Below are 24,530 nucleotides of genomic sequence, written 5' to 3'. Positions count from 1 at the left end.
AAACAGAGAGTACACAGCGCCAGAATACCTGATACAGACTCAGTGAGCATAGCCTTGCTATTGAGAAAGGTCGCCGTAGGCAGACCTGGATCTCAAGAGAAAACAGGCTATGTGCACACTGCCCACAAAATGAGGTGGAAACTGAGCTGCACTTCCTAACCTCCTGCCAAATGTATGACCATATTAGAGACACATATTTCCCTCAGATTACACAAATCCACAAAGAATTAGAAAACAAAAATCCAATGTTGATAAACTCCCATGTCTACTGGGTGAAATACCACAGTGTGCCATCACAGCACCAAGATTTGTTACCTATTGCCACAAGAAAAGGGAAAAACAGTGAAGAACGAGAGAGAGGGAGAGAAAACAGACAGGGAGGGAGAGAGCGAGATAAATAGATAACTATACTATATGTCCAGAGAGATAAATAGATAACTATACTATATGTCCAGAGAGAGAAACAGACAACTACACTATATGTCCAGAGAGAGAAACAGACAACTATACAATATGTCCAGAGGTAGAAACAGACAACTATACTATATGTCCAGAGGTAGAAACAGACAACTATACTATATGTCCAGAGAGAGAAACAGACAACTATACTATATGTCCAGAGGTAGAAACAGACAACTACACTATATGTCCAGAGAGAGAAACAGACAATTATACTATATGTCCAGAGGTAGAAACAGACAACTATACTATATGTCCAGAGAGAGAAACAGACAACTATACTATATGTCCAGAGGTAGAAACAGACAACTACACTATATGTCCAGAAGTAGAAACTGACAACTATACTATATGTCCAGAGAGAGAAACAGACAACTATACTATATGTCCAGAGGTAGAAACAGACAACTATACTATATGTCCAGAGGTAGAATCTGACAACTATACTATATGTCCAGAGGTAGAAACAGACAACTATACTATATGTCCAGAGGTAGAAACAGACAACTATACTATATGTCCAGAGGTAGAAACAGACAACTATACTATATGTCCAGAGAGAGAAACAGACAACTATACTATATGTCCAGAGAGAGAAACAGACAACTATACTATATGTCCAGAGGTAGAAACAGACAACTATACTATATGTCCAGAGAGAGAAACAGACAACTATACTATATGTCCAGAGGTAGAAACAGACAACTATACTATATGTCCAGAGGTAGAAACAGACAACTATACTATATGTCCAGAGGTAGAAACTGACAACTATACTATATGTCCAGAGGTAGAAACAGACAATTATACTATATGTCCAGAGAGAGAAACAGACAACTATACTATATGTCCAGAGGTAGAAACAGACAACTATACTATATGTCCAGAGGTAGAAACTGACAACTACACTATATGTCCAGAAGTAGAAACTGACAACTATACTATATGTCCAGAGAGAGAAACAGACAACTATACTATATGTCCAGAGAGAGAAACAGACAACTACACTATATGTCCAGAGGCAGAAACAGACAACTACACTATATGTCCAGAGGTAGAAACAGACAACTACACTATATGTCCAGAGGCAGAGATGGCAAAAAAGAGAGACAAAGAACTAAGGAGACAGACAGATAGATAGACGCACAGACAGACAGACAGACGCACAGACAGACAGGTATAGACTCACTTCATCTCCAATATCTCCTCCAGCTGTTTGCGTCTCTCCAGCCTCAGGTTGGTCAGGTGACCGTCCCGCTCGTGCAGGGAGTGCTGGGTAGTGGAGAGGCGCTGCTTGGTGGTGTCCAGCTCCTGCCTGGTCTTCTCCAGGGCATTCATCATCTCCTCCAGCTGAGAGAGACAGACAGGTAGAGAGGGCTGTTAAACACATCCACTTGCATGCAACAATACCCATAGGCACTGACAAACAGAGACACACACTCACACATACTGACACACACTGACATACACAGATACTGCATACACACATACAATACACACAAACTCTGCAAAAAAAGAAACGTCCCTTTTTCAGGACCCTGTCTTTCAAAGATAAATCATAAAAATCCAAATAACTTCACAGATCTTCATTGTAAAGGGTTTAAACACTGTTTAACAATGTTTGTTCAATGAACCATAAACAATTAATGAACATGCACCTGTGGAACGGTTGTTAAGACACTAACAGCTTACAGACGGTAGGCAATTAAGGTCACAGTTATGAAAACTTAGGACACTAAAGAGGCCTTTCTACTAACTCTGAAAAACACCATAAGAAAGATGCCCAGGGTCCCTGCTCATCTGCGTGAACGTGCCTGAGGCATGCTGCAAGGAGGCATGAGGACTGCAGATGTGGCCAGGGCAATAAACTGCAATGTCAGTACTGTGAGACGCTACAGGGAGACAGGACGGACAGCTGATCATCCTCGCAGTGGCAGACCAGGTGTAACAACACCTGCACAGGATCAGTACATCCGAACATCACACCTGCGGGACAGGCACAGGATGACAACAACAACTGCCCGAGTTACACCAGGAACGCACAATCCCTCCATCAGTGCTGAGACTGTCCGCAATAGGCTGAGAGAGGCTGGACTGAGGGCTTGTAGGCCTGTTGTAAGGCAGGTCCTCACCAGACATCACCGGCAACAACGTCGCCTATGGGCACAAACCCACCGTCGCTGGACCAGACAGGACTGGCGAAAGTGCTCTTCACTGACGAGTCAGTTTTTTTGTCTCACCAGCGGTGATTGTCGGATTCGCGTTTATCGTCGAAGGAATGTGCGTTACACCGAGGCCTGTACTCTGGAGCGGGATCGATTTGGAGGTGGAGGGTCTGTCATGGTCTGGGGCGGTGTGTCACAGCATCATCGGACTGAGCTTGTTGTCATTGCAGGTAATCTCAATGCTGTGCAGTGCGTTACAGGGAAGACATCCTCCTCCCTCATGTGGTACCCTTCCTGCAGGCTCATCCTGACATGACAATGCCACCAGCCATACTGCTCGTTCTGTGCATGATTTCCTGAAAGACAGGAATGTCAGTGTTCTGCCATGGCCAGCAAAGAGCCCAGATCTCAATCCCATTGAGCACGTCTGGGACCTGTTGGATCAGAGGGTGAGGGCTAAGGCCATTCCCCCCAGAAATGTGAACTTGCAGGTGCCTTGGTGGAAGAGTGGGGTAACATCTCACAGCAAGAACTGGAAAATCTGGTGCAGTCCATGAGGAGAAGATGCACTGCAGTACTTAATGCAGCTGGTGGCCACACCAAATTCTGACTGTTACTTTTGATTTTGCCCCCCCCCCCTTTGTTCAGGGACACATTATTCCATTTCTGTTAGTCACATGTCTATGGAACTTGCTCAGTTTATGTCTCAGTTGTTGAATCTTATGTTCCTACAAATATTTACACATGTTACGTTTTCTGAAAATAAACGTAGTTGACAGTGAGAGGACGTTTTTTTATATGCATACACACAATTATTTTCTTCCCCTGTGTGTGAGGGGGTATGTGTGTGTGTGAGGGGAGTACATGTGTATGAGCGGGGTACGGGTGTGTGAGGGGGGTACATGTGTGTGAGGGAGGTACATGTGTGTGAGGGAGGTACGTGTGTGTGAGGGGGGTACGTGTGTGTGAGGGGGGTATGTGTGTGTGTGAGGGGGTATGTGTGTGTGAGGGGGGTACGGGTGTGTGAGGGGGGTACATGTGTGTGCGGGAGGTACGTGTGTGTGAGGGGGGTACGTGTGTGTGAGGGGGGTATGTGTGTGTGTGAGGGGGGTATGTGTGTGTGTGTGAGGGGGGTATGTGTGTGTCAGGGGGTATGTGTGTGTGTGAGGGTGGTATGTGTGTGTGAGGGGAGGATGTGTGTGTGAGGGGTGTGTGTGTGTGTGTGTGTGTGTGTGTGTGTGTGTGTGTGTGTGTGTGTGTGTGTGTGTGTGTGTGTGTGTGTGTGTGTGTGTGTGTGTGTGTGTGTGTGTGTGTGTGTGTGTGAGGGGTGTGTGTGTGTGTGTGTGTGTGGGTGGGTGTGTGTGTGTGTGTGTGTGTGTGTGTGTGTGTGTGTGTGTGTGTGTGTGTGTGTGTGTGTGTGTGTGTGTGTGTGTGTGTGTGTGTGTGTGTGTGTGTGTGTGTGTGTGTGTTTCCTCCTCTGGTATGATAATAAAATGAAAGTACTACCTCATGGCTGACTGACAGAGGTGAAATTACCCTGGGTCAGAGGTCAGCTGAATGACATGGCACATGACCCTAGAGCTGGAAGCAGGGGTCACATAGCCTTGCCTTTCTCATTCTAGTCCTACATTATTCTCCTTCTTACTATATCTGGAGCAGGTACAACCTTCCTTTGTTTACACCTCAAAACAGAAATGTTGTATCTAAAAGGGGGACTGATATTGTGGAAACTGTAAGGTTCTACCTTTGACAAGACGCTGTGTCAGCTAGAGGTGACCCTGTCCTCAAGTAGGGTGTCTGTGTCTCCCACTCTGCTGGTGCCTGAAAGACCTGTCCTTGGGGGACTCTTATCCTGACAGGAAGTGTCTTACTGTTAACAGGAAGTAGCTCACTCTCCACCAGGAAGTCCTCGGCTGAGGATCAGATGGTCTGAAGACAGAATTATCTAATTATAGCTCTTAAATAATAATGCACTTTGTCAGTCTTCTAATTACATCAATGATACAAGATATCTGTTCTTGGGCCATGAACCCAGAAAGAAAATAATTTATAACAATTTTCACTGTCCACTCTCTCTTTCCATAGTTATCGCGTGCGTGCGTGCGTGTGTGCGTGCGTGTGTGTGTGAGAGAGAGGCTCACCATGTGGTAGGACATGGAAAAAAAGAATTGGGCCTCTTTTATGAAGGGGCCAAATCGTTCACACATTTTTCAGGACACCCTCTGTCTCTCCCCCTCTCTTTTTCTCTCCCCCTCGCTAGGTGTGCTTCACAGATGTCCAAAATGTGCTCACTCACTCTTCATGAATATCCCATCTGAGGAGAAGAGGAGATGGGAAATGAGACGAGAAGGATTCAGAAGAAAATGAATATGTAAGACGAAGGGAGAGTGAAAGAGTGACACGCCTTACTCAACAATCAGTACAGTGGGTCTCTAAATCCCAAAACACCAACATAATCCCTGTCCTCCAACGGTCACCCCTCTACATCCTTCCAGTCCCCAAACATCCACATCAGCCCTACAACACGTCTCTCTCAACAAGCTCTCACAGTCTCAGTGCAGAACGTCCGTTTTGAAGTTGCTCCAAATGTCAAATTTCAAAGTTTCAAAAGATCTCTGGTTTCTCTACCCCCCCCCCCCCCCCCATAACCCCCAAGACTCAGCACATCTCCCGAAATTCAGCAGCCAACCCGGCACCTCTCCCAAACCAGACACGTCTCCCAAACCAGGCACCTCTCCCAAACCAGGCACCTCTCCCAAACCAGGCACCTCTTCCAAACCCGGCACCTCTCCCAAACCCGGCACCTCTCCCAAACCCGGCACCTCTCCCAAACCCGGCACCTCTTCCAAACCCGGCAACTCTCCCAAACCCGGCAACTCTCCCAAACCCGGCACCTCTCCCAAACCCGGCAACTCTCCCAAACCCGGCACCTCTCCCAAACCCGGCAACTCTCCCAAACCCGGCAACTCTCCCAAACCCGGCAACTCTCCCAAACCCGGCACCTCTCCCAAACCCGGCACCTCTCCCAAACCCGGCACCTCTCCCAAACCCGGCACCTCTTCCAAACCTGGCACCTCTCCCAAACTCGGCACCTCTCCCAAACCCGGCACCTCTTCCAAACCCGGCACCTCTTCCAAACCAGGCACCTCTCCCAACCCCAGCAACTCTTCCAAACCCGGCACCTCTTCCAACCCCAGCACCTCTCCCAACCCCAGCACCTCTCCCAACCGCGGCAACTCTTACAAACCCGGCACCTCACCCAAACCCGGCACCTCTTCCAAACCCGGCACCTCTCCCAAACCCGGCACCTCTCCCAAACCCGGCACCTCTCCCAAACCCGGCAACTCTCCCAAACCCGGCACCTCTTCCAAACCCGGCACCTCTCCCAAACCCGGCACCTCTTCCAAACCCGGCACCTCTCCCAAACCCGGCACCTCTCCCAAACCCGGCACCTCTCCCAAACCCGGCACCTCTCCCAAACCAGGCACCTCTCCCAAATCCGGCACCTCTCCCAAACCAGGCACTTCTCCCAAACCCGGCACCTCTCCCAACCCCAGGAACTCTTCCAACCCAGCACCTCTCCCAAACTCTCCCTCCATCACTCCCCAACCCCCTCACCCCTTGTCGAGTCTAGCCACACAAATAGCCAGTCGTCCTTTCACAATCACATCATTAATAAGGAATACATTTTAGTGAAATTAGGGTCTTAATCAGCTTAGAGCTGAGCCTGTGCGTGCTAATTTAGCTCAACTTCAAGGGAAAGCCCCCTCACCAAGGTAATGCCTGCTAAGACCACCTAAAGCCCCGTTGGACATTAAGCTGATTGGGGGCTCAGAGCCCCGGCCAAATCCCTCTTGTCCATTCACGTCGGTGTTGATGGTTCAAAGGCCTAGTTCAAACGCCACAGAGAGGGTGAGAGAGATGGACAGAGAGGGAGAGAGAGAGGGGGAGCAGAGGGAGAGAGAGACAGACAGAGAGGCAGAGAGAGAGGGGGAGCAGAGGGAGAGAGAGATGGACAGAAGGGGAGAAAGAGGGGGGAGCAGAGGGAGAGAGAGACAGACAGGGAGGGAGAGAGAGAGGGGGGAGCAGAGGGAGAGAGAGACAGACAGAAGGGGAGAGAGAGAGGGACAGAGAGGGAGAGAGAGAGGGACAGAGAGAGACAGAAGGGGAGAGAGAAATAATTGAGCAAACCAGAGAAAGATAGACAAAGAGGGAGAGATGGAGAGAGTGAGAGGGAGGGAGTGAGAGAAGGCTGGCTGGGGGTGTGAAGTCTAGTGACCCGAGGCATTACCCACGCTCCATTTCAGCAGCCCTGGCTGATGGGAGACTTTCAGCGCATTAAACATCATGAGACTGATTACTCTGGGAGCGAGGGAGGGAAGAAAGGGAGAATAAAGAAAAGAGGGATAAAAAATGTGAGAATATGATGCTGGCAGCGCGGTCTAAAACTGAGTCAGGTGATGTTTTAGAAGGACCTGGTCCTTTCTCTCTCTCCCTCCTTCTCTCCTTCTCCCTTGCTCTCTCTCCCTCCATCTCTCCTTCTCTCCTTCTCCCTTGCTCTCTCTCCCTCCATCTCTCCTTCTCTCCTTCTCCCTTGCTCTCTCTCCCTCCATCTCTCCTTCTCTCCTTCTCCCTCTCCCTCCATCTCTCCTTCTCCCTTGCTCCCTCTCCCTCCATCTCTCCTTCTCTCCTTCTCCCTTGCTCTCTCTCCCTCCATCTCTCCTTCTCCCTTGCTCCCTCTCCCTCCATCTCTCCTTCTCTCCTTCTCCCTTGCTCTCTCTCCCTCCATCTCTCCATCTCTCCTTCTCCCTTGCTCCCTTGCTCCCTCTCCCTCCATCTCTCCTTCTCTCTTGCTCTCTCTCCCTCCATCTCTCCTTCTCTCCTTCTCCCTTGCTCCCTCTCCCTCCATCTCTCCTTCTCTCCTTCTCCCTTGCTCCCTCTCCCTCCATCTCTCCTTCTCTCCTTCTCCCTTGCTCTCCCTCCATCTATTCTTCTCTCCTTCTCCCTTGCTCCCTCTCCCTCCATCTCTCCTTCTCTCCTTCTCCCTTGCTCTCTCTCCATCCATCTCTCCTTCTCCCTTGCTTTCTCTCCCTCCATCTATTCTTCTCTCCTTCTCCCTTGCTCTCTCTCCCTCCATCTCTTCTTCTCTCCTTCTCCCTTGCTCTCTCTCCCTCCATCTCTCCTTCTCCCTTGCTCTCTCCCTCCATCTCTTCTTCTCTCATTCTCCCTTGCTCTCTCTCCCTCCATCTCTTCTTCTCTCCTTCTCCCTTGCTCTCTCTCTCCATCTCTCCTTCTCCCTTGCTCTCTCTCCCTCCATCTCTTCTTCTCTCCTTCTCCCTTGCTCTCTCTCCCTCCATCTCTTATTCTCTCATTCTCCCTTGCTCTATCTCCCCCCATCTCTTCTTCTCTCCTTCTCCCTTGCTCTCTCTCCCTCCATCTCTTCTTCTCTCCTTCTCCATTGTTCTCTATTCCTCCATCACTTCTTCTCTCGCTCTCTCTAGCCTAGCGGTTAAAAGAGATGGGCCAGTAACTGAAAGGTTGGCTGTTCAAATCCCAGAGCTGACTAGCTGAAAAATGTGTTGATGTGCCCTTGAGCAAGACAATTACCTCTAATATCTCCTGTAACGTCTATCTGGATAAATGGCAAAGCAAGATATCACTCTCTCTCTCTGACTCAGGATCATAACAGCAGCCTGATCTGATTGCTGTTAGCTGTATTTCATTTCTAACTCACAGTGTGACTGTGTGAATCTGTGATGGCTGCTGCTGTGTGTCAGTGTGAGGACAGTGAACAGTGTGACTGTGTGAATCTGTGATGGCTGCTGCTGTGTGTCAGTGTGGGGAGAGTGAACAGTGTGACTGTGTGAATCTGTGATGGCTGCTGCTGTGTGTCAGTGTGAGGACAGTGAACAGTGTGACTGTGTGAATCTGTGATGGCTGCTGCTGTGTGTCAGTGTGAGGACAGTGAACAGTGTGACTGTGTGAATCTGTGATGGCTGCTGCTGTGTGTCAGTGTGGGGAGAGTGAACAGTGTGACTGTGTGAATCTGTGATGGCTGCTGCTGTGTGTCAGTGTGAGGACAGTGAACAGTGTGACTGTGTGAATCTGTGATGGCTGCTGCTGTGTGTCAGTGTGAGGAGAGTGAACAGTGTGACTGTGTGAATCTGTGATGGCTGCTGCTGTGTGTCAGTGTGAGGAGAGTGAACAGTGTGACTGTGTGAATCTGTGATGGCTGCTGCTGTGTGTCAGTGTGAGGACAGTGAACAGTGTGACTGTGTGAATCTGTGATGGCTGCTGCTGTGTGTCAGTGTGAGGACAGTGAACAGTGTGACTGTGTGAACCTGTGATGGCTGCTGCTGTGTGTCAGTGTGAGGATAGTGAACAGTGTGACTGTGTGAATCTGTGATGGCTGCTGCTGTGTGTCAGTGTGAGGACAGTGAACAGTGTGACTGTGTGAATCTGTGATGGCTGCTGCTGTGTGTCAGTGTGGGGAGAGTGAACAGTGTGACTGTGTGAATCTGTGATGGCTGCTGTTGTGTGTCAGTGTGAGGACAGTGAACAGTGTGACTGTGTGAAGCTGAGTGTTGACAGTAAAAGAATGTCCATGTTTTTCAGTTGCTGGAATGTTGAGAGAGGGTTCTCTGTGTGCTTAGCCACTTCACAGTTCCTGAGATACGTTTTTTAAACTAAATGTAGTATTAGTTCCAATAATGTTACACAAATACTCCTCTTTGTCTATCCTCTGCTCCTCTCCTCTTGTCCTGCACTCTCTACCCGTGTGTGTATGTGTGTGTGTGTGTGTGTGTGTGTGTGTGTGTGTGTGTGTGTGTGTGTGTATGTGTATGTGTGTGTGTGTGTGTGTGTGTGTGTGTGTGTGTGTGTGTGTGTGTGTGTGTGTGTGTGTGTGTGTGTGTGTGTGTGTGTGAACCCGACACTGTTCAGTATCATGTATTCATACTTGTTCTAGCCGCAGATTGTGCTCATGTTGCTGGCAGTCATAAGTAATGCAAGGTCACTCTAATTCTAATGCACGCTCACACACACGCTCACACCAGAAGGAAACTCACCCTCTTGCTGTTTCTCTTTCTCACCGCAGACACACACACGCTCACACACACACACACACACACACACACACGCTCACACACACACGCTCACACACACACACACACACACACACGCTCACACAAACTCACGCTCACACAACCTAGTTCTTGACTTTGACTCTTTATAGCTCCCATAAGAAAAACTTAGTGTGAGAGAAAATGAAGGGAAAGAGGAGGAAGAGAGACAGACAAACAGACAGAGAGGAAGAGAGACAGACAAACAGACAGAAAGGAAGAGAGACGGAGGAAGAGAGACGGACAAACAGACAGAGGAAGAGAGACAGACAAACAGACAGAAAGGAAGAGAGACGGAGGAAGAGAGACGGACAAACAGACAGAAAGGAAGAGAGACGGAGGAAGAGAGACGGACAAACAGACAGAGGAAGAGAGACAGACAAACAGACAGAAAGGAAGAGAGACGGAGGAAGAGAGACGGACAAACAGACAGAAAGGAAGAGAGACGGAGGAAGAGAGACGGACAAACAGACAGAGGAAGAGAGACAGACAAACAGACAGAAAGGAAGAGAGACGGAGGAAGAGAGACGGACAAACAGACAGAAAGGAAGAGAGACGGAGGAAGAGAGACGGACAAACAGACAGAGGAAGAGAGACAGAGAAACTCAAGTCAAGTTGACTTAACCCAGCCCAACCCAACACGGTCCAGCCCGGTCCAACACGGTCCAGCCCGGTCCAACACGGTCCAGCCCGGTCCAACACGGTCCAGCCCGGCCCAACACGGTCCAGCCCGGCCCAACACGGTCCAGCCCGGTCCAACACGGTCAGCCCGGTCCAACACGGTCAGCCCGGTCCAACACGGTCCAGCCCGGTCCAGCCCGGTCCAACACGGTCCAACACGGTCCAACACGGTCCAGCCCGGTCCAACACAGTCCAGCCCGGTCCAACACAGTCCAGCCCGGTCCAACAAAGTCCAGCCCGGTCCAGCCCGGTCCAACACGGTCCAGCCCGGTCCAACACAGTCCAGCCCGGTCCAACACAGTCCAGCCCGGTCCAACACAGTCCAGCCCGGTCCAACAGAGTCCAGCCCGGTCCAACACAGTCCAGCCCGGTCCAACACAGTCCAGCCCGGTCCAACACAGTCCAACACCGTCCAGCCCAGTCCAACACCGTCCAGCCCAGTCCAACACCGTCCAGCCCAGTCCAACATCATCCAGCCCAGTCCAACACCGTCCAGCCCGGTCCAACACCGTCCAGCCCGGTCCAACACGGTCCAGCCCGGTCCAACACGGTCCAGCCCGGTCCAACACGGTCCAGCCCGGCCCAACACGGTCCAGCCCGGCCCAACACGGTCCAGCCCGGTCCAACACGGTCAGCCCGGTCCAACACGGTCCAGCCCGGTCCAGCCCGGTCCAACACGGTCCAACACGGTCCAACACGGTCCAACACGGTCCAGCCCGGTCCAACACAGTCCAGCCCGGTCCAACACAGTCCAGCCCGGTCCAACAAAGTCCAGCCCGGTCCAGCCCGGTCCAACACGGTCCAGCCCAGTCCAACACAGTCCAGCCCGGTCCAACACAGTCCAGCCCGGTCCAACACAGTCCAGCCCGGTCCAACAGAGTCCAGCCCGGTCCAACACAGTCCAGCCCGGTCCAACACAGTCCAGCCCGGTCCAACACAGTCCAGCCCGGTCCAACACAGTCCAACACCGTCCAGCCCAGTCCAACACCGTCCAGCCCAGTCCAACACCGTCCAGCCCAGTCCAACATCATCCAGCCCAGTCCAACACCGTCCAGCCCAGTCCAACACCGTCCAGCCCAGTCCAACACCGTCCAGCCCAGTCCAACACCGTCCAGCCCAGTCCAACACGGTCCAGCCCAGTCCAGCCCAGTCCAGCCCAGTCCAGCCCAGTCCAGCCCAGTCCAACACAGTCCTACAAGGCCCAGCTCAGTAGGTGGGCACATAGGGGCTCATATGGATGTTTGATCTCTTCTCCACATAACCCAGATTTAGCCAATCAGACGCGATAACCCAGTGAGTCCCGAGAGGAGGCTCTGATCTACACTGATCACTGACAGCTGACTTACAGAAAGACAGAGCGAGAGACAGGCAGGCAGGCAGTAATACAGGCAGACAGACAGGCAGGCAGGCAGACGGAAAGACATACAAGGCAGACAGAGTTGACTTCAGGTCATCCGTTCTTCTGTTTACCAGTGGAAACTAAAACCAGGAGGACACAGCACTCTGAGCCACACCACAACGTTTGGTAAACGTTAGAGAAGAGACAGTTAAAAACTCCTTATACGGTTAAGAAGACAACATTAGAGCCTTGGTATTCTCCCCAGAATAAGGTCATGTGATGGGATAGCAGGGTACACTCCGGTATCAATGACATCATCACTCTCAGAGGTTCTTAAAGACTGACTTTTCACTTATAAAAGACGTTTAAAAGAATGTCAATGAGTGTTGTGGGTAGATTTATAGTATCAGTAGGGTTTAGTCCCAGAAGAGAGTGTGGGCTGCACACACACACACGCACACACACACACACACACACACAGACACACACACACACACACACGCATGCACAGGCACGGACACACACACACACACACACACACACACACACACGTACTGCAGCAAATTCAAAGAGAAGCTGAAAATAAATTGGAAGTGGAATTGGGGAAGGCACTTTCAGCATCCTGAGAGAAGAGGAGAAAAGTGGAATCAGTTAAAGGAAGACATTTTGTTATAGCAGGAAAGAGAGAGAGGAGGAATGGTCAGTTAAATGACCACAGGACAGAGAGAGAGAGGAGGAATGGTCAGTTAAATGACCACAGGACAGAGAGAGAGAGGAGGAATGGTCAGTTAAATGACCACAGGACAGAGAGAGAGGAGGAATGGTCAGTTAAATGACCACAGGACAGAGAGAGAGGAGGAATGGTCAGTTAAATGACCGCAGGACAGAGAGAGAGAGGAGGACTGGTCAGTTAAATGACCGCAGGACAGAGAGAGAGAGGAGGAATGGTCAGTTAAATGACAGCAGGACAGAGAGAGAGAGGAGGAATGGTCAGTTAAATGACCACAGGACAGAGAGAGAGAGGATGAATGGTCAGTTAAATGACCGCAGGACAGAGAGAGAGAGGAGGAATGGTCAGTTAAATGACAGCAGGACAGAGAGAGAGGAGGAATGGTCAGTTAAATGACAGCAGGACAGAGAGAGGAGGAGGACTGGTCAGTTAAATGACAGCAGGACAGAGAGAGAGGAGGAATGGTCAGTTAAATGACCACAGGACAGAGAGAGAGAGAGGACTGGTCAGTTAAATGACAGCAGGACAGAGAGAGAGGAGGAATGGTCAGTTAAATGACAGCAGGACAGAGAGAGAGGAGGAATGGTCAGTTAAATGACAGCAGGACAGAGAGAGAGAGGAATGGTCAGTTAAATGACAGCAGGACAGAGAGAGAGAGGAGGAATGGTCAGTTAAATGACAGCAGGACAGAGAGAGAGAGGAGGAATGGTCAGTTAAATGACTGCAGGACAGAGAGAGAGGAGGAATGGACAGTTAAAAGACAGCAGGACAGAGAGAGAGGAGGAATGGTCAGTTAAATGACAGCAGGACAGAGAGAGAGGAGGAATGGTCAGTTAAATGACCGCAGGACAGAGAGAGAGAGGAGGACTGGTCAGTTAAATGACCGCAGGACAGAGAGAGAGAGGAATGGTCAGTTAAATGACCGCAGGACAGAGAGAGGGGAGGAATGGTCAGTTAAATGACAGCAGGACAGAGACAGAGGAGGAATGGTCAGTTAAATGACCGCAGGACAGAGAGAGAGGAGGAATGGTCAGTTAAATGACCGCAGGACAGAGAGAGAGGAGGAATGGTCAGTTAAATGACAGCAGGACAGAGAGAGAGGAGGAATGGTCAGTTAAATGACAGCAGGACAGAGAGAGGAGGAGGACTGGTCAGTTAAATGACAGCAGGACAGAGAGAGAGGAGGAATGGTCAGTTAAATGACCACAGGACAGAGAGAGAGAGAGGACTGGTCAGTTAAATGACAGCAGGACAGAGAGAGAGGAGGAATGGTCAGTTAAATGACAGCAGGACAGAGAGAGAGGAGGAATGGTCAGTTAAATGACAGCAGGACAGAGAGAGAGGAGGAATGGTCAGTTAAATGACAGCAGGACAGAGAGAGAGAGGAATGGTCAGTTAAATGACAGCAGGACAGAGAGAGAGAGGAGGAATGGTCAGTTAAATGACAGCAGGACAGAGAGAGAGAGGAGGAATGGTCAGTTAAATGACCGCAGGACAGAGAGAGAGGAGGAATGGTCAGTTAAATGACAGCAGGACAGAGAGAGAGGAGGAATGGTCAGTTAAATGACCGCAGGACAGAGAGAGGGGAGGAATGGTCAGTTAAATGACAGCAGGACAGAGAGAGAGGAGGAATGGTCAGTTAAATGACAGCAGGACAGAGAGAGAGAGGAGGAATGGTCAGTTAAATGACCGCAGGACAGAGAGAGAGGAGGAATGGTCAGTTAAATGACCGCAGGACAGAGAGAGAGGAGGACTGGTCAGTTAAATGACAGCAGGACAGAGAGAGAGAGGAGGAATGGTCAGTTAAATGACCGCAGGACAGAGAGAGAGGAGGAATGGTCAGTTAAATGACCGCAGGACAGAGAGAGAGGAGGAATGGTCAGTTAAATGACCGCAGGACAGAGAGAGGAGGAATGGTCAGTTAAATGACCGCAGGACAGAGAGAGAGAGGAGGAATGGTCAGTTAAATGACAGCAGGACAGAGAGAGGAGGAATGGTCAGTTAAATGACAGCAGGACAGAGAGAGAGGAGGAATGGTCAGTTAAATGACAGCAGGACAGAGAGAGAGAGGAGGAATGGTCAGTTAAATGACCACAGGACAGAGAGAGGAGGACTGGTCAGGTGGAGTCAGGGTTAACTAGTCTAACAAAATACCTTCATCTATCTGCTATTACATCTCTGGCCACATGGAGGTGCAATTACTGGTTTACTATCAGTTCTCTGATCTATAATGTGTGTTATAATATCCCAATGTTTAGTATATTGATGATAAAAGACAGCAAGGACCAAGACATATGTCACAGTGTGTGTGTGTGTGTGTGTGTGTGTGTGTGTGTGTGTGTGTGTGTGTGTGTGTGTGTGTGTGTGTGTGTGTGTGTGTGTGTGTGTGTGTGTGTGTGTGTGTGTGTGTGTGTGTGTGTGTGTGTGTGTGTGTGTGTGTGTGTGTGGTGTATGACATGAACCTGTCTCTGTGCTTGCGTGCGTGCAGCCTCCTCCTGGACCCACAGTGCCTCCCTGTGGGCGGAGGTGTTTGTGCTCTCGCTCAGCGCTCGTTCCAGCTCTCTGATTCGCTCAGCTGTCTCATGCATGGTCCCCTGGGAATGAAGAGGAGTGGGGGGGAGGGGGGGATTGGGAGGGGGCCGGAGCAGAGCCATTGACAGTGATGACAGGTTTCAGTCCAGCTCTGTACAGTACATCACACAGCTCTACTGAACCACAAACCTACCTGAGAGACAGGAGAAAATGTAAGAAAATGGGAAAAAATACCCAAGAATAAGACATCTGTGATAGAGAGTGGGGGTATGAGCTCTGTGTGTGTGTGTGTGTGTGTGTGTGTGTGTGTGTGTGTGTGTGTGTGTGTGTGTGTGTGTGTGTGTGTGTGTGTGTGTGTGTGTGTGTGTGTGTGTGTGTGTGTGTGTGTGTGTGTGTGTGTGGCCTTTCTGACACCTATGGAGAGAGGGGGAAAATAGATCCTTCCACACATTGGGTGACGAAGCTGTGAAAGAAAACATTGGACAGAAATACTAAACCCTCCAATCCAGTCCCTCTCTCCTCCTCTCCTCATTCCCTCACTCGGCCCACACATTCACACTTTCACACTCTCTTCCCGGAGCAGAAAGGTCCAGAGGCCTGGGGTTCACAGGAGAAGGTAACTAGGTGTTGAGAGTCAGGCCAGAGCTACCTGAAACACCTCCCTTTTCCCCAACAGATAGACATAGAGAGAGACAATCCACATGATATCTTGGTTAAGTCTCGGTGTCAGACGGTGAAGGTCAATCCTCACCACAGCAGAAACAGCACCACTAGTTAGTTAACCTCGGAGTCCAAAACAACAAAAAACGAAACAAAGAGCTAGATGGTGGGTAGGTCATCTTGACGCCAGGTCCCAGCTGGGGGTTAGCGACACACACTCACACACACGCACGCACACGCGTGCACACGCAGACAGAAGCCTCTAGAGCCAGTCAGTGTTTGTCACTCCATCAGTAGCGTAATTGAATGTGACAGGCTGGCAGTAACCTGATGCAGCAGGATCAACAAGCGCTGCTATAACCTCACCTCACAGAGAGACACACACACACACACACACAGAAACAGAGAGAGAGAGAGACACACACACACAGAAACAGAGACACACACACACACACACACACACAGAAACAGGGGATACCACTGCCAGACCCCTAAGTGTGAAGCCCAACCAGGTAGAGAAAGGTTTGATGGAGAGGGTAAAAAGAAGCAGAGAGAGAGAGAGAGAGAGAGAGAGAGAGAGAGGGGGGGGAGGAAAGAGAGAGAGAGAGAAAGAGAGAGAGAGAGAGAGAGAGAGAGAGAGAGAGAGAGAGAGAGAGAGTGAGAAAGATAATTGGTGTAGTAGGACCAATCATGGCCCAGGTCTCCTGAGGGCAGTCTAATTATGTAATCTAGCTCTCTGCTTGAGATGGAGGGAACATAATCACTAAAATAAACGAGTGGAGAGTGAGAAAATGCACATTTCCACCGCGGCGTTCACAGCTCAGCACCTCAGATCCCCAGCCTTCACTCAAACACAGACCTTTCACATACATAGTGGTCTAGACAGACGCGCCCTCTCCCTCTCTCCATTTAAAGGATAACTCATACTGTCTGCTTCTAATCTTAGTCTCTTTCGCTGTCCCTCTCAGTGTCAATCTTTCTCCCTCTCTACCTCTCAGTATCCATCTGTCTACCTCTCAGTATCCATCTGTCTACCTCTCAGTATCCATCTGTCTCCCTCTCAGTATCCATCTGTCTACCTCTCAGTATCAATCTGTCTCCATCTGTCTACCTCTCAGTATCCATCTGTCTACCTCTCAGTATCCATCTCTCTACCTCTCAGTATCCATCTGTCTACCTCTCTACCTCTCAATATCAATCTGTCTCCCTCTCAGTATCCATCTGTCTACCTCTCAGTATCCATCTCTCTACCTCTCAGTATCCATCTCTCTACCTCTCAGTATCCATCTGTCTACCTCTCTACCTCTCAATATCAATCTGTCTCCCTCTCTACCTCTCAATATCAATCTGTCTCCCTCTCTACCTCTCAGTATCCATCTGTCTACCCCTCAGTATCCATCTGTCTACCTCTCAGTATCCATCTGTCTACCTCTCAGTATCCATCTGTCTACCTCTCAGTATCCATCTGTCTCCCTCTCAGTATCCATCTGTCTACCTCTCAGTATCCATCTGTCTACCTCTCAGTATCCATCTGTCTACCTCTCAGTATCGATCTGTCTCCCTCTCAGTATCCATCTGTCTACCTCTCAGTATCCATCTGTCTACCTCTCAGTATCCATCTGTCTACCTCTCAGTATCCATCTGTCTACCTCTCAGTATCCATCTCTCTACCTCTCAGTATCCATCTCTCTACCTCTCAGTATCCATCTCTCTACCTCTCAGTATCCATCTGTCTCCCTCTCTACCTCTCAGTATCCATCTGTCTACCTCTCAGTATCCATCTCTCTACCTCTCAGTATCCATCTCTCTACCTCTCAGTATCCATCTCTCTACCTCTCAGTATCCATCTCTCTACCTCTCAATATCAATCTGTCTCCCTCTCTACCTCTCAGTATCCATCTCTATACCTCTCTGTATCCATCTGTCTACCTCTCAGTATCAATCTGTCTACCTCTCAGTATCCATCTGTCTACCTCTCAGTATCCATCTGTCTACCTCTCAGTATCCATCTGTCCACCTCTCAGTATCCATCTGTCTCCCTCTCAGTATCCATCTGTCTACCTCTCAGTATCAATCTGTCTCCCTCTCAGTATCCATCTGTCTACCTCTCAGTATCCATCTGTCTCCCTCTCAGTATCCATCTGTCTCCCTCTCAGTATCCATCTGTCTACCTCTCAGTAACCATCTGTCTACCTCTCAGTATCCATCTGTCTACCTCTCAGTATCCATCTGTCTCCCTCTCTACCTCTCAGTATCCATATGTCTCCCTCTCTACCTCTCAGTATCCATCTGTCTCCCTCTCTACCTCTCAGTATCCATCTGTCTTTCCTCTCTACCTCTCAGTATCCATCTGTCTACCTCTCAGTATCCATCTGTCTACCTCTCAGTATCCATCTGTCTACCTCTCAATATCAATCTGTCTACCTCTCTACCTCTCAGTATCCATCTGTCTCCCTCTCCACCTCTCAGTATCCATCTGTCTCCCTCTCAGTATCCATCTGTCTACCTCTCAGTATCAATCTGTCTCCCTCTCAGTATCCATCTGTCTCCCTCTCAGTATCCATCTGTCTACCTCTCAGTATCCATCTGTCTACCTCTCAGTATCCATCTGTCTACCTCTCAGTATCCATCTGTCTACCTCTCAGTATCCATCTGTCTACCTCTCAGTATCCATCTGTCTACCTCTCAGTATCCATCTGTCTACCTCTCAGTATCCATCTGTCTACCTCTCAGTATCCATCTGTCTCCCTCTCTACCTCTCAGTATCCATCTGTCTCCCTCTCTACCTCTCAATATCCATCTGTCTCCCTCTCTACCTCTCAGTATCCATCTGTCTCCCTCTCTACCTCTCAGTATCCATCTGTCTACCTCTCAGTATCCATCTGTCTACCTCTCAGTATCCATCTGTCTACCTCTCCACCTCTCAATATCCATCTTTCTCCCTCTATATCTCTCTGTATCCATCGAAGAATGACATTAAAGTGACTTCAACTAGTCATCAAGCCCTTGACTAGCTGAATCAGGTGTGTTTGTGCTATGCTGGAACAAAACACAGCACCCCTTACCTCTCCAGGATCGTGTCAGTGACCACTTTTCTTTTGTTCTAGTCTTGACGAAGAATAAAGTAGAAATGGTTCTGGAGTGTGATTGTTGTGGGTAAGGGCGGGGAGATCAGAGTTGAGTGAATGCACTATGAGGGCTGTGGGAGATGTGCAGCACGGTGAGATGGAGACGATCACAGAGCGATGCTATCGCTCCCCCATATAAACTCAGCTGGGTACCTTTCAGCAGCTGGATAAACCACAAAGGAACTGTTTGTTTGTGTTTACCCTCAGAGCGTGCTGTGTTCCTGATGGGACCAGCGATAGAGAGAGAGAGAGAGAGTGAGCGCGAGAGAGAGGAATAGGGGGCCTTTAAAGCCTGGTGGCTCCAACACAATCCCAGCGTGCAGTGAGACAGTAAGACATGAGGGCTACTGAGAAACACCACTATACCATACAAGTGCAGCTTGTTATGTTTTGGCATCATGCGTAACAAACAAAGCAACTATAAAAACCCTGGTACTCTCTCTTACCATTTCTGGGGAAAAAATGTACAGCATGTATTCTGTAAGAGGTGCCATTACTCAGGTGGCAGAACATTAGTATTGGTCAGCACCGGGCTACCTCAACAACTGCCACATGAGTTTTTCTAAACGATAACGAGGAAGTCTTTCAGCTGTCTACACTCCTTCCGTGTCAACGTTCCCTCCCTCAGACTGAGACTCCTCTCCCAGGTGAGAGCAACATTTGTGTTCATTAACGAACAGAGGAAGTGTTTCAGGGGGGAAATAAGCTATGTGTGCCAGACATCCAAAATCTTTATAGAGAGGAGAGAGAGAGGAGAGAGAGGGTGAGGGTGAGAGACATAGAGAGGAGAGCGAGAGAGAGGGTGAGAGAGACAGAGAGAGGAGAGCGAGAGAGAGGGCGAGAGAGAGACAGAGAGAGGAGAGCGAGAGAGAGGGCGAGAGAGAGAGACAGAGAGAGGAGAGCAAGAGAGAGGGCGAGAGAGAGAGACAGAGAGAGGAGAGCAAGAGAGAGCGTGAGGGTGAGAGACATAGAGAGGAGAGCGAGAGAGAGGGTGAGAGAGAGAGACAGAGAGAGGAGAGCGAGAGAGAGGGCGAGAGAGAGAGACAGAGAGAGGAGAGCAAGAGAGAGGGTGAGGGTGAGATACATAGAGAGGAGAGCGAGAGAGAGGGTGAGAGAGAGAGACAGAGAAAGGAGAGTGAGAGAGAGGGCGAGAGAGAGGGCGAGAGAGAGAGACAGAGAGAGGAGAGCAAGAGAGAGGGTGAGGGTGAGATACATAGAGAGGAGAGCGAGAGAGAGGGTGAGAGAGAGACAGAGAGAGGAGAGTGAGAGAGAGACAGAGAGAGAGACAGAGAGAGGAGAGCAAGAGAGAGGGCGAGAGAGAGAGACAGTGAGAGCGGGCGAGAGAGAAAGACAGTGAGAGAGCGAGAGAGAAAGCGGGCGAGAGAGAGACAGAGAGAGGAGAGCAAGAGAGAGGGTGAGGGTGAGAGACATAGAGAGGAGAGAGAGGGTGAGAGAGAGATACAGAGAGAGGAGAGCGAGAGAGAGGGCGAGAGAGAGAGACAGAGAGAGGAGAGCAAGAGAGAGGGCGAGAGAGAGAGACAGTGAGAGAGAGCGAGAGAGAGAGAGACTGAGCGAGAGAGAAAGCGGGCGAGAGAGAGACAGAGAGAGGAGAGCGAGGGCGAGAGAGAGAGACAGAGAGAGGAGAGCGAGAGAGAGACAGAGAGAGGAGAGCAAGAGAGAGGGCGAGAGAGAGGTCAAGAGAGAGAGACAGAGAGAGGAGAGCGAGAGAGAGGGCGAGAGAGAGGTCAAGAGAGAGAGACAGAGAGAGGAGAGCGAGAGAGAGAGACAGAGAGAGGAGAGCGAGAGAGAGGGCGAGAGAGGGAGACAGAGTGAGGAGAGCAAGAGTGAGAGAGCGAGCGAGAGAGAGAGGGGGGAGAGAGATGGAGAGGGGGAGAGAGATAGGAGGTGAGATATAGAGAGAGGGTGGGGGGAGAGAGAGGGTGAGAGAGGGGGGAAGAGAGGGAGGGAGAGAGAGACAGATAGAGAGTGGGGTGAGAGAGGGGGTGAAATAGAGAGAGAGGATGGGGGGAGAGAGAGATGGAGAGAGAGAAAGAGGGGAGAGAGGGAGAGAGAGAGACAGAGAGAGGAGGGAGAGAGAGAGGGTGAGAGAGAGAGCAAGACAAAGAGAGGGGGTAGAGAGACAGAGAAAGAGAAAGGGAAAGAAGAGAGAGAGGGGAGAGAGAGAGAGGGGTGTGAGAGACAGAGATAGGGGGGTGAGATACAGAGAGATGGGTGGGGGAGAGAGAGATCAGGAGAAAGAAAGAGGGGGCATAGAGAGAGACAGATAGAGACAGAGAAAGAGTGGGGATAGAGAGAGAGAGAGACAGATAGAGAGGGGGGGAGAGCGAGGGGGAGAGAAAGAGAAGGGGGGTGAGAGAGAGAGAGAAGATAGAGAGGGGTGGGGGGAGAGAGATGGGGAGAGAGGGTGAGAGAGGGGGAGAGAGAGTCAGAGAGAGGGTGCAGAGAGAGAGACAAAGAGCGAATGAGAGAGACAGAGAGGGGGGGGTGAGGGAGAGACAGAGAGGGGGGAAGAAGAGAGACAGAGAGACGCCCCTCCCACTCCAGAGAGAGGGGGAAGAGAGAAAGATAGAGAGGGGGGTGAGAGAGAGAGAGGGGTGAGAGAGAGATCGGGGTGAGAGACAGAGAGAGGGGGGTGTAACCTAGAGCAGGGGGAGAGATTAGAGCGAGAAGTGTAACAGAGTCAGTCTAAACTGGCAGGGAAGGGTACTATACATTATCCAGTGCCTGGGAATACTCTGGCATGATCAGGAGTCTGAGCATATTAACACCTCAGTACAGCCCTACACAAACTCCCACACACACACATAGACACACCTGTGAGATGGAGTGTGGATGTCCGTCTGTCAGTCCATCTGGCCTCCTCTCCCCTGAAACCATCTGTTTAAGGATGTTTGGACACTTCACTTGCCTTCAGAAAGAAAAAGAGAGGGAGAAAGAGAGAGAGAGAAGAGAGAGGGAGAGAGAGAGACAAATCGGGAGAGAGAGAGACAGAGAGGGAGAGAGAGAGAGACAGAGAGGGAGAAAGAGAGCGAGAGAGAAGAGAGAGAGAGATAGAGAGGGAGAAAGAGGGAGAAAGAGAGAGAGAGAGAGAGAGAGAGAGAGAGAGAGAGAGAGAGAGAGAGAGAGAGAGAGAGAAGAGAGAGGGGGAATAAGATTCTAAGAAAGTGCATGCTAAGACTAACTGTAAACTGATCCACAAAAACATGACATAATGTATGGTGTGTTGCGTCATGGCGAGTCTATTGAAACATGGAGCTCCCGGTGGAGAGTCTATTGAAACATGGAGCTCCCCGTGGAGAGTCTATTGAAACATGGAGCTCCCCGGTGGAGAGTCTATTGAAACATGGAGCTCCCGGTGGAGAGTCTATTGAAACATGGAGCTCCCGGTGGAGAATCTATTGAAACATGGAGCTCCCCGGTGGAGAGTCTATTGAAACATGGAGCTCCCGGTGGAGAGTCTATTGAAACATGGAGCTCCCGGTGGAGAGTCTATTGAAACATGGAGCTCCCCGGTGGAGAGTCTATTGAAACATGGAGCTCCCCGGTGAAGAGTCTATTGAAACATGGAGCTCCCGGTGGAGAGTATATTGAAACATGGAGCTCCCGGTGGAGAGTCTATTGAAACATGGAGCTCCCCGGTGGAGAGTCTATTGAAACATGGAGCTCCCGGTGGAGAGTCTATTGAAACATGGAGCTCCCGGTGGAGAATCTATTGAAACATGGAGCTCCCCGGTGGAGAGTCTATTGAAACATGGAGCTCCCGGTGGAGAGTCTATTGAAACATGGAGCTCCCGGTGGAGAGTCTATTGAAACATGGAGCTCCCCGGTGGAGAGTCTATTGAAACATGGAGCTCCCCGGTGAAGAGTCTATTGAAACATGGAGCTCCCGGTGGAGAGTATATTGAAACATGGAGCTCCCGGTGGAGAGTCTATTGAAACATGGAGCTCCCCGGTGGAGAGTCTATTGAAACATGGAGCTCCCGGTGGAGAGTCTATTGAAACATGGAGATCCCGGGTGGTCTAAAGCACTGCATCTCATTGCTAGAGGCATCACTACAGACACCCTGGTTCGAATCCAGGCTGTATCACAACCGGCCATGATTGGGGGTCCCATAGGGCGTCGCACAATTGGCCCAGTCATCCGGGTTTGGCCGGGGTAGGCCGTCATTGTAAATAAGAATCTGTTCTTAACTGACTTGCCTAGTTAAATAAAGGTTAATAAAAGTATGGAGACGAAAGAGACAAGATGAGACTTGACAGATGGCAAAGAGACACTACTTGTGTAAATCTCTCAGCATGCAAACACACACACACACACACAAACAAACACTCACACTGTGCTGGTGTGTAAATCTGTCATCAGAAGTGTGTAGTGTTGAGGAGCTGATTACAGAGCTAGCCCATGTATTACCTGGGCTGGTATCTGTGTGTTTATACTCTATAGAGGAGACATACTCCCATTAATTTACCCTACAACTGAGATCCACGCACGCACGCATGCACACACCACACACACACACACACACACACACACACACACACACACACACACACACACACACACACACACACACACACACACACACACACACACACACACACACAGAGAGAGAGAGAGAGAGCAGTCTATGACTTGGGTGGCTGGAGTCTTTGACAATACTTAAAGCCTTCCTCTGACACCGCCTGGTATAGAGGTCCAGGTTGGCAGGGAGCTTGGCCCCAGTGATGTACTGGGCAATACACACCACCCTCTATAGCGCCTTGCGGTTGGATGCCGAGCAGTTGCCATACCAAGCGGTGATGAAGCCAGTTAAGACACTCTCAAAGGAGTAGCTGTAGAACTTTCTGAGGATCTGAGGGCCCATACCGAATCTTTTTAGCCTCCTGAGGGGGAAGAGGCCTTCTCGTGCCTTCTTTATAACTGTGTTAGTGTGTTTGGACCATGATAATTTGTGATGTGGACACAGAGGAACTTGAGGCTGTCAACCCGCTTCACTACAGCCCATCGATGTGGATGGGGGCGTGCTCGACTCTCCGTTTCCTGTAGTCCATCGGCTCCTTTGTCTTGCTGACATTGAGGGCGATGTTGTTGTCATCACTTACCTCCTCCCTATAGGCGGTCTCATCATCGAACAGCGAGTACAGGAAGTGACTAAGCATGCACCCCTGAGGGGACCCCGTGTTGAGGGTCATCGTGGCGGATGTGTTGTTTCTACCCTCACCACCTGGGGGTGGCCCGTTAGGAAGCCCTGGAACTAGTTGCAGTGGAAGGTGTTTAAGTCCCAGGGTCCTGAGCTTAGTGATGAGCACTATGACTGAAGCTCAGTGTTCAACACCAATGAACAGCATTCTCACGTAGGTGTTCCGCTTGTTCAGCTGGGAGAGGGCAGTGTGGAGTCCAATAGAGATTGCGTCTTCTGTGGAACTGTTGGGGCGTTATGCGAATTGGAGTGGGTCCAAGGTGTCTGGGATGATGGTGTTAATGTGACCCATGGCCAGCCTTTCAAAGCATTTCATGGCTACAGATGTAAGTGCTACAGGGTGAATGTTGTTTAGACAGGTTCCCTTGGCGTTCTTGGGCACAGAGACTCTGGTGGTCTGCTTGAAACATGTAGGTATTACAAACTGGGTCAGGGAGAGTTTGAAAATGTCAGTGAAGAAACTTGCCAGCTGGTCAGCGCATGCTCAGAGTAC

The 24,530-nt window shown here is 50.1% G+C and overlaps 1 protein-coding gene across 8 annotated transcripts in view; it reads right to left on the bottom strand.

Annotated features, from left to right (window-relative positions):
- The window catches only part of LOC129861223 (ERC protein 2-like), a 480,843-nt gene that overhangs the window by 299,586 nt on the left and 156,727 nt on the right, over positions 1-24,530 (bottom strand). For all 8 annotated transcript variants that reach the window (XR_008760519.1, XM_055932445.1, XM_055932443.1 and 5 more), the window contains 2 exons: positions 21,651-21,744; positions 1,649-1,809 (listed from right to left, as the gene is read on the bottom strand). Coding sequence is in view for 7 of the 8 variants with exons in the window: in XM_055932445.1 (XP_055788420.1) it covers positions 1,649-1,809; positions 21,651-21,744 (255 nt within the window). In the remaining variant the exon portion in view is untranslated. The remainder of the gene's footprint in view (positions 1-1,648; positions 1,810-21,650; positions 21,745-24,530) is intronic.

This window comes from Salvelinus fontinalis, chromosome 8 (assembly GCF_029448725.1).
Source record: "Salvelinus fontinalis isolate EN_2023a chromosome 8, ASM2944872v1, whole genome shotgun sequence".
Classification (NCBI taxonomy): Eukaryota; Metazoa; Chordata; class Actinopteri; order Salmoniformes; family Salmonidae; genus Salvelinus; species Salvelinus fontinalis.
This window is presented reverse-complemented; position numbering and strand designations above follow the sequence as displayed.